This window comes from Monopterus albus, unplaced genomic scaffold (genome assembly GCF_001952655.1).
Source record: "Monopterus albus unplaced genomic scaffold, M_albus_1.0 scaffold249.1, whole genome shotgun sequence".
Taxonomy (NCBI): Eukaryota; Metazoa; Chordata; class Actinopteri; order Synbranchiformes; family Synbranchidae; genus Monopterus; species Monopterus albus.
In genome coordinates, this window is record NW_018128129.1 from 89,764 (window position 1) to 102,407 (window position 12,644).

A 12,644-nucleotide genomic window follows, 5' to 3' on the forward strand; every position below is an offset into this window, starting at 1 on the left:
AGCTCTGTGCTGCAGCTGACACGCAATAAGCAAAGCAGATTATACAAACATGGTTCTTGTGAACTAACCTCCACACATTTGGCTGATCATGTAAACAGGAAACAGAATCCACTTTTTCCTCACCGTGCTGCCTCCACACTATGGCCTGTACAATCTTCCTGTTATTTCCTCCTCGTCTTGTCCCCCTATTTTCTCCGCTCATTTTCTTTACGAGACAGTTTGTACTTCTGATAAGCTTTTGGAGCTCCGTAAACTTTATTACAGCAATCTCAGTGCAAACAGCTCATACCAATCCATAGATTCATCCCCCCAGTCCTCGACAAAACAATGGAAGAAAAACAAAGATAACTATGTTGCCTAATTTTGTTTCTGACATGTAAAAACAGCCTCCCTAGATTCTGCCCTTTCACTGGGCTGGTGAACCGGGAACCCTGCAGTCCTCGTGCCCTCAGCTTGTGAATAAAAGATGAGCCTGGCAGCCCATTGTTACTGGAGGTTGGTGGTGCAGTATACTGGAAGCAGACAAGAGCAGTAGGCTGATAAACATTTTGCACTGATTATCTTCTAATCTGAAGAATCAGGTATTGGTAGCTCTACAGAGGATAACTGTAGCGTATATGGCTGTAATTCTGAGCTAATCAACATTTCTCTCTGGGTTTTCTTAAGTCAAACAAAATAAACCAGAGTCCAGATTACAACCAAAGATTCAGCTACAACATACAGTTGTCTTAATGATGGCAGTAAGTAACATCTCTATCACAAATGACACATCAGCATGCACACAATGCTTTTCCATTACCACTAGATCACCAAGACTATATAAAATAAAGCTAAAATGAAGATAAAATTAAACATTCCTTCACTGTGAGAACTATAATTTGGGATATCTCAATAAACTTTACTGCAACTCTGACATTTGATATAAAGAAAAAATAAAACAGAATGCAAACAATCGGAGTACTTCTTCTACCACTGACTGATGCACCTTGTTTTTAACTCTTGAGTAAATATATTTCCTGATAATGTTTAATAAAGATGAAAACGTTTCACATTTTGAGTGGAAATGTATACCACGGTCGTGCATTTTGGACACAACATTCCTCTACTAATCACCAAGATATACAGGAACTTTGACCATTAATAAATGATATAAACCCGCCTGAGTGGCTTCCTGTCAATCACTCTCCAGCTCCCACTGTGATTGGCTGTTCCGCCTCCTCGTCGGCCAATAGTGAGGCAGCTGGGGCGGATACCAAGCGCCCAGGTTGGTAGAAGCAGCATACCACGGAGCTGCAGTCAGGTCCTTTGTGACTGACAGGAGGAGGAGGCAGAAGCAACAGCAGCCTTGACGAGGAGTGTGCCGCGCCCAAATGTCTCCTGTACACAGGTAAAAGCCACTTAAAATACCGGAAGTAAAGGCAACGTCTAAACACAGGTGACGGAAACTATCGGCGAAGTTTGTGAAGTGAAGAGATTCCGCTGGATTTGACCCTCGATAGAAACAGAAACAATTGGTGCTTTTTTGACCCACGGGTTAATTGAACTTTTGCTTGGAGCGCGTTGAAAGCAAGTCGGTAAAACAACACATTGCTTTCTAACTCGACGCGGACTCTGATCTGGAGGAAGCCTTTTCGGTAAACGAGTTCACACCCGCAAGGAAAGGTGAGCCCGGCTTTTCTTTTTGTCATGTAGGCTGCATACATTTTAACTTTTAAAATGCCTTGCTGTCGGTTTGTGCCTTTGGAGAGGAGTCCCAGTTGTTGTCCCTTTTGTTTGTTCCTCTGCCCGGAGGTCGGGGCTTCCATCAGCGTGCAAAGGCATGTGCACAGTCTGAAGGGGTCTGTTCATTCCAGCCTGAACATCCTCAACACTGTCAGTCTGACCCTGCCTTTCTGAAACGGTAATGAAAACAAGCCAATTCTGCCCTGTGTTCTTCCAACCAGGATAAAAGATTTAATCTGAGTCTTTCTTTGTCATAGCACATTCTGCAGGTAGGCACAGAAATGGTTTCCAAACAACACAAGTTTCTATATGTCACATCACAGCTGCCCTTCAACGAAGCCTGTCATTGTTCGTTTTGTTACAGTGTCACAGCTCTTCAGCAGTTTGTGCTGGACTGCAGTAAATTAAAGGCCTTTCACCCTCTTTTACATTCATGAGGGGGGTGGAAATATAAGAAATCTCTCTGTAGGTCTGCAGCTAACAAATGTTTGCATGAAACTGGCCTTTGTTTTTATCAGTTGGACTATATAATGTTGTAAAATGTTGATCAATAAGCCACAACAGTTTTCCATCCTCAGATTGCCTGTGCAGTTGTTTGCAATTCAGTCTAACACTTACACATTACGGCCTGTTTATTAAGTGCAAACTGTTTTGGTTTTTGGTGAAGTTGTCATAAATGTATAAATTCAATAATATGTTTATTATTGAGGTCAAAGTTAGGGAGCAAGGGAGTGCATTGCTGCCCCAAGTCAAGGAGTTTAAATATCTCAGGGTCTTGTTCAGGAGTGAGATAAACTAGAGCGTGAGGCTGACGGGCGGATAGGGGCAGCATCAGCAGTAATGAAGGCGTTGTACCAGACCATTGTGCTGAAGAAGGAGCAGAGCCAAAAGGCAAAGCTCTCAGTTTACCAGACAGTCTACGCTCCATCCCCTACCTATGGTCACGAGCTGCGGGTAGTGACTGAGATAATAAGATTGTGAATACAAGCAGCTGAAATGAGTTTCTTTTGTTGGGTGGCTGGACTTAGTCTTAGAGGTAGGGTGCGGAGTTCGGACATCTGATTAGGTTAGATTGGAAGGGGCTCAGAGTAGGACCGCTTCTCCTTCATGTTGAAAGGAGCCAGCTGAGGTGGTTCGGGCATCTTATCAGGATGCCTCCAGGGCACCTCCCTTTGGAGGTTTACCAGGCATGTCCAACTGGTAGGAGACCCCGGGGTAGACCTGGAACAGGCTGGAGAGACTATATATTTCATCTGGCCTGGGAACACCTTGCAATCCCACCAGAAAAACTGGAACATGTCTCCAGGGAGAAGGACATCTGGACTACCTCGCTGAACCTACTGCCACTGCGACCCCACCCCAGATAAGTGGATGATAATAGATGGATGCATAGTTAAAGGTGGTGTTGTACTGAATATAATGTATTTCCGGTACAACACCACCTTTAACTAGATAATAAACATTGATTGTATATGTTTGTTAATTTCACCAAAACCTGAAACACTTTGAGCTTCATAAACACAGATGTTAAGGTGGATGTGTTGCATTAAAGTTCATACGATTGTACAGGTGTACCTAATATAGTGGCTAGTCAGTGTATTAAAAAAAAATTGTCATTAAAACCAAAGAACAGTAGCAGATTTTCACATTTAAGAAGATGGAACGAGCAGTGTTTTTGGAGTTTGTGCCTAATAAATTAGTGAAACAATGAATTAAAACAGTTTAATTTTAGGCCAGTGTCTCTCTCAGGATGTAATACAGTCCAGTACAACACCAGTGCTGTCCTTGTACATCTGCTTGTAATCAGACCACATTAAACATTTAGGACATTGGCTTCTGTCGTTGAAATTTTATTTATTTATTTTTGTTTTGACAAACATTACTCCCACTGTATAAAAGGTACTGGCTCGGAATTTTATGCCACTTAAGGGTTTGAATGATCCCAAGTTTGTGGCCTTAAAGAGAACTGTGGATTCCAGCCGTATTTTTGACAAGTTCAGGTTAAAAGGGACAGTCATAAGTTCTCAGCGCCCCAGTTGATGCTTGATAAAAAAACTTGTCTTGTCCAACCAAATGACCCATTTACAATGATGTAAATGAACTGAAGCAGTAAATCTCTACACTTGTGATGCTGGAACTGAAGAATGTTTGAGGTTTTGCTTGATAAATGACTCCAGCAGTGTCCTGATTATCAGGGCTGTTGCTGATTGATTGTCTGCTGATCTACTTATGTGGACGAGCTGTTTAGTGCAGTTGACTGTTCAAATGAGCAAAGGTCATAAAGCAAGCAGCTGTCTAGTTTTGTCATAGAGAAAGTTAACATGAGTTTCCTGTAAGTCTGCGGGGAAGTACCCATATTATTTACTGAAAGGTATTCGGAGATAAAGGTAGGACTTGATTGATCACAGTGGGGAAATTCCTGTGTTACAGCAGCAACAAAACACCGTAAGAACAAACACCAAACACATATCTTGACAAACAAATTCCAAAGTACCTAAAACCAAACAGAATATATTATTTGAGAGACAATCAAGAACAATTAATCCCTGAGAACAAATCAAAACACCTAAGAACAAGACAAAATATAGTATTCAAGAAGTCAATGACAAGAATATTACTCCCATAATTAATCCCACAATGGGGGAAATACCTGTATTTCAGCCATGAGGATCTCTGAAAAACTACTCCAAAATAACTAAAACAAGACAATATAAAGTATTTGAGAGAAATCAAGAACAAGATTTTACACGTGCATATTTACAATGCATTTTACCCCGAGGGTATTGCATAATTGTATTTTTACAAATCCAAAACAACGTCGGGTAAACCTGAGAAACTGGACTGCCACTGCAAAACAGACTCCTGAGAGTTGATTACTCTAATAATATTCTGAAATCTACCTGAATCTACATAAGCAGATGACAGTTTCCAGGTTCTTTTAGATGATATTTGGCCCTTTTTCATTTGCGATCTTGTCTCCAAAGAATATTATGAGGTAGCCTAATTGATTTAAATATCGTGTGTGCTTATCGTATTTTGATGCATAGCAAAAAAAAAAAAAAAAAAACACAAAGCTTCTCTGGGTTGTGTGTATTTTTTTGGCTTTGGATGTTTCCTGTTGGTCAGAAACTCCGACCAAGTTGGTTTTCCTTTGTGATAAGAGGTGGTGTCTCCTCATGAATCTGTGTAGGTTAAAGATAATCTTTATGCAGATGACAGACGGTCCCACCAGTTGCATGTCTATAGTTCACAGCTGGAAGGAGACACTGCAGAGGAGGCAGTTGATTTAAAACAATCTTACTCAGACAGGGCTCCCTGAGGAGATGAGCAGAACAATAGTTTTTGACTGTCTCTCCTGCAGTTTGTCACCTCTGCTGCAGCTTTTAGTAGGAGAGGTGTGTGTGTGTGTGTGTGTGTGTGTGTGTGTGTTCCCATTCCGAGGCAGCGCTTGCTCAAGTTGGGTAGAGGAGGAGGGAGAAGAGACTTGGGTGTGTCGGCTCTGGTAAAGACCGGTTTGTGTTCCAACTGGTGTTTTACTGATTCAGCCCAGTTCGTTCACACACAAACACAGACACATGATGTATGAAAACACACACACTCCCCAAGAGCCACACAGAGTGGAAATACCACAGTGGACTTGGTTTCTGGACCAAATAGTTTTTGTATCTTTGAGAAGGGTTACACCACCTTATACCCAGTGAGGTCAGAATGGTAATAAATCCTCCCCTCCTGAAGGTTGTAATGTTCAGACATTAAAAACACAACACGATGTGTTTTAACTCAAGCTAGGGCTGCACGATTAATCGTATCGGGAGCCTGATTTAGATCCCTGTGCGCTCTGTCTCGCGTGACAATGCCTCTGCCGTGTTTACATTAGCACGGAGATGCCTTGCCACAAACCAAGCGTTCCCTTTTCCTCGCTAATCTGTGTTAACCAATAGCAGGAAGGCGTTCCATCTCGTGATGAGGTGTACAGGAAGAGAAGACTAATTCAAAAACTAATCCAACATGTTTGACATTGTGAAAGATATTCAGTTTTACACGTTGTGCTACCTGCCCTGTACACCTAGTGCCGAATAGCGGTTGAGGCACAAATAAATCACTTTGTAGTTATTGGGGGGGGTTGCAGGAGTGTTGTGGGCGTGTAAAATAAGGCCATGTTGTAAGAAGTGGACATGAGCGAGCACGTTTCCAGCCTGAGTTTCCGTTGTGTTATGGTTAGCCATGCTGCTGACATAGCCTGCTCTACCTTAGCACCAGTTCTACCACTGATATGTCGGCATCGATGGATTAAAAGCAGTGTTTAACATCCACTACTAGTGGAAATGCGTGGCTTGTTATCATGGTGCAGATTCAACAGTGAATAGCAGTGAATGCCCAAGGTAACCCGTCTTCTTCCTGTGGACACCCACGTCCCGATTGTCCCCAGTACATGATTGGTCACCACAGCCCTTTTGCCGGATGATGTCACAGTCCAGTGCGGTGAATGTTGAACCAGATTCAATGTTTTCCCTGCACAAGGTTGCATCTTTTTGCCGGAGGCCCCTGCAGTGCTGGTGCCGGTTGTGCCGAACACAATCCCCCATAGGAATGAATGGAGAGGGCTGCGTTTTTTCACACCATTGAAACTTGGTCTGCACGCAACCTTCGAGGCTGTAGTTTGCTCTGCATTATAGGGAGAGAGGTGTTTGTTATTTAATCTAGCCTCAGTGATATAAACAGGGTGGACACAATCTTTGATAGAACTATAATAAGAGTGACAGATAAAACTCGGTGCCCCGAAGCTCAATAAGGGCGTCTCTCAAATGCACTTTAGTTATAAGGCTACGTACCATTTTATCAGCCTAATGTTTAAGAGGTACAGCTTAGCATAAAGACCACTTTAACTTATGCTACGCTAACATGTTGCATCTTCATATTTATCATACACATATAAGAGTAGTATCAATTTTCTCTTCTAACTCCTGGCAAGACAACAACTAAGTGTATTTGCCCAGTTGTCAAACTATTCCTTTGAGCATTAGTGACTTTCTTGTTGTGTTGTATCTTGTGATCTGAATTTGTTTTAGCTCTGCTTTGTTCTGCACCAACTCCTGAAAGAAACATCTGGCTTTTTAGCTGCTCCACTGTGTTAGCTAGTTAACTGTGTTCTGGGCAGGTTGTCTACACTTGGTTTATCTGAGTCTTGTAGCTTGAAATACTTGATGATGCTAGTTTAGTTGTGATAGTTCCACATCTTGTGATTGTGGTTTCCTGGTCTGCACAGCTGCAGTCTTTGTTTGATTCAGTCTCTCTTTTTTTTTTTTTTTTTTGAAGAATGGAACTGAAATAATTAAAGGTGTGCACCCAAAAGAGTCAAGGAAATGTTTTACTGCACTTAACGGAATCATAAAATGGGTTGTATTCAGACTTTCAAAGTTGACTGAAGTTTTTTTTTAAATCACTCATTCCATCAGAATATCTCCTGAGGAGAACCAGACTATGAATTTGTCTTGATCTGTATATGCTCTGAAGTAGGACAGTCTGAAGTTGCACTCCTGTGAGATGGAGCTGTTTAGTGACCTTTGGTACAGAAGTCAGACTCATTCATTGACTTGCTGTGCAGCTGATTTGACTGTTTGAGAAATACAGATGGACCAAAGGCTGTTTTAGCTTCGAGATGCAACTGTTGTACTGTTTATGCTTATGGCTGAACAGCTATTTACAAGAAAAGACATGGGATTTTAGATTGAACTAACAAACATTCTATGTATTACCCTACAAGTTGTATTTGTCTCGTGTGTTGTAATGTTAGTTACATTTATCAGTTTTGATGCCAGTGCTGATAGTAATTCTTGAGAAAAGATTTGACTTTGAACACCAATTACAAGCCATACTGTTGTTGTTGAGGATTATAAACTTCTCATTCAGTGAAAGAAGCCATTGTTCTCAACTGTTAAAGGTTATTCACACATGCAGCCACATGAGAATGTGAATGAAACAAAATAGTCAAATTGGTTTTGAAATGTTTTTATGTAAATCAGTACCTGTCTGGTTTAAAATGATAAGCTATTGCAGCACACACAGTGTGTTTATGCAGTAGCACACAACGGAAGCCTCATTGTGACACTGACTTGAAAATATCACTTGAGGGAACTTATCAGATTTCGAGCAGCTTTGTCTGCAGACACAAAAGGCTTCGTACTTCACATGTAGTACTTCACAAGACCTGGGAAGACACTTTGGTGTGTAAAATGGGTGGAGGTCATCTTTAAGGCAAAAGAAAAGTCGAGTTCAGCATATAGCAATTAAGTAAGAAGATGTACTGTACAACTCGGAAGAGAGCGAGTGCTGCTATCGGGTCGGTCCTCAGTTGAAGTTATGGGCTCTGCAGCATGAGGGGAAAAGTCAACCCCCTAGTGAACCTGTCGCTGGTGGTCATATATCCAAAGTGGCAACTGGACTTGCTTGAGGTTCTTAAGGTGTTTCACGTCTCATCCAACATAAATATGTGGGACTCCACCAGTCAACACAACTGGCAAAGTTTCTCAGATGAGAGGTGGAACGTCTTCCGCAACCTAAAGCACTTGTGGTATGTGTTTCCCTTAGGATTATCTTGCATGTTTTTAAGATGTGTAATGTGAAAAAGCTGCAATGCTGTGGGTTAATTTTAGTAAAAGTCAGCAGAAATGTTGAAGGTTTGTTTGTACAGTGTCACTTAGACCTTGTACTTAAACGCAAGATAGTGCACACTCATAACTAAAATGGAGAGGAAATGAAATGTCACGAACAGTTCTCATTTTTGTCATAGGAGCGACGGTGTTATCAGCTTTGATGTGGAAGGTTAGCGCTCAGAGAGCAGCTGTCATTTAAGTTCATGATTGACAGCTCATGTCTGTGATGTGGACGAAAACCTTTTCATATGCATTGTTCAGTCAGACACTGTTGAACATGCACACAACAGACATTATTATTCTTTTTCACCCAAGACTTACTCTTGTTTTGACATTCACAATCTCACTACACTTCTTCCCACCTTCACCAGACCCTTTTCTTGCAGTTGTCTCGTGCATCGTTTCATTATCAAGCCTTTGAGGTTCACATATTTTTCTGGTTTTGATTTGGCATTCTTGTCACACACCCTTGGTAGGAGAGTGGGGCATTCAAGTTCACTCCCTGTGTGTGTGTGTTGCGTGTTTGGATTGCAATTGAGTTACATAGCTGGATTGTGTAATTGTGAGGTGTGTCTCTGCTGTAGGGAGCTGCTCTGGTGTTTCCATTGTTGACTCCTTGAGTCGACGGTACTTTTACGTGTCGTCGTGCTGAGCTGGCTTTCACAGGAAAAAAGGACAATGTGAGAGGAAATGGTGCTGACTGAACATGCACCCTGCAGTCTGCACAGGTTTACCATAAATAGAGGACTAAAACCCATTGTTGTTGGCTGCACTTCGGTGACTGTCCAGAAGTCAAGGCTGAGTTCTTCTCTCTTCATCACAGCATCAGACATAATTCCTTGCATGTTCCTGTTGTTGTTTGTCAGGCTGTGCAGAGAGCTGTCACTGAGCTCAGTAGGAATCTGATAATGCAGCTGCTCTCACTGCATTTGTTTATGTAAGCCTGGCTACATTGAGGTGCACGGTATCCTGTAATGATGTTGGCAGAGTGGTCTGAGCTCCAGGTGCTGCTGTTACTGGTCTTGTTTTGTCTGACAATATAATACTAGATGTGTGCCGAGTTGATCCATTTTAGGTGTGTTTCAACGCATTGACTATCATTTTGAAAGTAATGCACAACCCTGTGAAATAAAGGCTCACAATACTGAAGACGCTGTAACGTGCTCATCTTTTGTGTGATGCTTATGAGTTGTTGAAGCATGATGTCATATCCTACCATGTTGGTTCCACAGAGTGAAATTAAAATGTATTTTTAAAACTACATCACTTATTTCATATTCAGTTTGACACTGAATATAACACTTTAACTATGTAATTTCCTTGTGAACAAACAAGTTGTTTACACCCAGATTAACTACGCAAACGTGTATCACTGAGGTCAAACAAATGTGCTGAAGCTTTTCTTCCTTGTTAATGGTATTAAAAGTATATATTGAAAAATGATGAATGCAATTGACATAAATCTACATCCCTAACAGATTTATGATGATTGTAGCTGAACAGGTTTAGTTTATGGTTAGCAACTCCTGTAAAATGGTTGTTTATTGACATAAACTAATAATTGTTTCCACAGGCTGAACCCTTGTACCCAGACAGCTGTTACGCTAAAGGCCGCAGACCCCGTCCCCGATCCTGCCAGTCCTCACGTGTCCAGCTGATGGGATGCTCGTCTCCAGCGCAGCATCCAGGACGAGTTTGAATGGTGCCTTGGTCCAGCTCCTCTGCTTCTTGTCTGTAACGCCGCACTCTACTCAGTCCGCTTCAGCTCTTCTGTGACTCCACATCCACCAGATACCTCAACATGGCCAACACCTCTGGGAAATGCTACTGCAATGAAACCATCAAATTTTTCTACGAAGCAAGTGGCAAAAAGATCAATGACAACTGGGAAACCCGAGATTATGTGATCGTAGCTCTGGGCATGATGGTCTGCTTCATTGTCATCTTTTCCAACCTTTTGGTCATAGGGGCCATTTTAAAAAACCGACGCTTTCACTTTCCCATCTACTACTTGCTGGGCAATCTGGGTTTGGCAGACCTCTTCGCAGGTACCGTTCTTTTACTTCTTGTACTACTACATTATTATTATTATACCACTGGGTATTCAGTAAAAATGTCTCTGTCCCAGGGCTGTGCTTTCTGACTGAACTGTAGCAGAGTTTCCTGGTTTAGGACACACAAGATTTAGATTCTACTAATGGAAAACATGTTGGTGCCCGAACAGCTTTCTGACTAGTTACATGAAGTGTGGGTAACAAGGCTGGCTTCTTATCAGGCCACAAGGTTACTGTGGTGCCTGAACAGGAGGAACGAGTTAACGATGTTGCATCACTGATGTGTTTCACTCACTGGGTGCATCGTACAGGACACACAGATGTAGCTGGGAGTAGGGCTGCAACTAATGACTGCTTTAATGAACAATGAATCTCCATTATTTCTACCATTAATTGATGTATTTAAAAAAAAAAAAAAAAAAAGCACAAATCTATTTTCCACTTTATAAAAACAAATGCGTTTATTTAAACTGTACCAGAACCGATACTTAAACAAAGAAGCATAAAACAAGGCCATACTGTACATGATGTCCAGGAGAAGTACTGTTTAATGTTTAACCCTACAGTCCTGCAGTATTGCCAGAGAATAATGTTGCAGTGCGTCAGGTCTGTTCAGCTGCAGGCTGATGTATTCTATGTGGTAGTGCTGCCTAAAGTAGAAATACTGCAGGCAGACCCGTGCACAAACAGGAACATGAATAGTTTCTGTAAGACAAAACTGAGTGTGGTTAACGCAGGGGAAAAAAAAACCTTGAGCACTGACACGCTTGTGGTGTAAGTAAAATAATGAAAACTGAACGGGACCTTCAATGATGAAATTAATGGCCTTGTAAATACAAAGCTTAGTTTAGACAGTTCATCTGTGTTTTTGAGACTATGAATACTATTTACCTACTTTGTCAGTTGAGTTTGTGCTGGTCCCGTAGATATTAAGCTGTTAAAGTTGGCCAACCTCTCTTTTATCATACTCATATTGCATGTGAAGATGTGAAACAGAGATTTAGGAGTGTGGCCCAGTCTTGGCTGGTAGAAACCGGTCCTAAAGCACAAACGACTCCTTGAAGGCAACAAATATCTAATGGAGTGTAGTGTTTTGTAGCTCTCCTTTCAAATTTATCTGTAATGACTTTCCTCCTCCCAGGCGTCGCCTACCTCCACCTGATGTTTCATACTGGTCCCTGGACAATTAAGCTGTCTAAGGAGCAGTGGTATGTGCGGCAGGGGCTGATCGACACCAGCCTGACAGCCTCAGTCCTCAACCTCCTGGCTATTGCTGTTGAGCGTCACCAAACCATCTTCAAAATGCAGCTGCACAGCAAGATGAGCACCCGGCGTGTTTTCATCATCATGCTGTTCATCTGGGTGGTGGCAATCTTCATGGGCCTGATTCCCACCATGGGCTGGAATTGCCTGTGTAACCTGAAGAACTGCTCCACCATGGCGCCGCTGTACAGCCGCAGCTACCTGGTGTTCTGGGCTGTTCTCAACCTGGTGACCTTCTCCCTCATGGTCGCAGTCTACACCCGGATCTTTGTCTACGTGAGGCACAAGAGCAAGCAGATGTCACAGCACACCAGCCAGATCAGACACAGAGAGACGGTGTTGAACCTGATGAAGACCGTCTCCATGATCCTGGGTGAGGAAGCACACACCTACTGCACATGTACACACATCAAGAGCTGGGCAGAAAAATTAGAGAAACACATGGAGACATTGAGAATCTTTCACCAGCCTGACTGAAGTCATGTTGGTATGTTTGGTGAACTATTGGTTAATGTGTCATTTTTAAGCAAACTGCCTTCATTCACAACCTTTAGGTTGGTAAAAACAATAAATAAAACGGAACATGAGCAGCTTTAAGTGTTTCTCTACAAAAGGAAATAAGTGTGAACATATAAGGGATAATCAAATTGAAAGTAAAAGAAAATCTGTCGATGCTCGACTCACTTCAGACCTGCAAGAGAAGAACAAACAAAACACTGAAATCTCTCATTTATAGTAAGAAGCTGATTGAAAACTGGTTTTCAGGGCCTGGACACATTTTGCTCATTGTACAAGAGATGGAAGCTTTTTTTTTTTTTCTTCCCAGAAATGATCAGTCTTCAGAGAATAAGCCGACAAGCACCCGCAGCCTCTTAAAGCTATGCCTGTGCCCTTCATGCACGCTCCTCAGCTTGTCTCTACTTGTTAAACCGCTCTACTCCCCCACCCAGAC

General features: G+C 42.1%; 1 protein-coding gene across 1 annotated transcript in view; it reads left to right on the top strand.

Moving 5' to 3' along the window:
• The first annotated feature begins 1,393 nt into the window (after nucleotides 1-1,393).
• Nucleotides 1,394-12,644, top strand: part of LOC109972147 (lysophosphatidic acid receptor 1-A-like) — a 12,413-nt gene continuing 1,162 nt past the window's right edge. Inside the window, exons 1-4 of the mRNA XM_020620818.1 lie at nucleotides 1,394-1,662; nucleotides 9,949-10,423; nucleotides 11,571-12,065; nucleotides 12,247-12,250. Of these exons, the coding sequence (XP_020476474.1) occupies nucleotides 10,177-10,423; nucleotides 11,571-12,065; nucleotides 12,247-12,250 (746 nt within the window). The 5' untranslated portion in view covers nucleotides 1,394-1,662; nucleotides 9,949-10,176. The remainder of the gene's footprint in view (nucleotides 1,663-9,948; nucleotides 10,424-11,570; nucleotides 12,066-12,246; nucleotides 12,251-12,644) is intronic.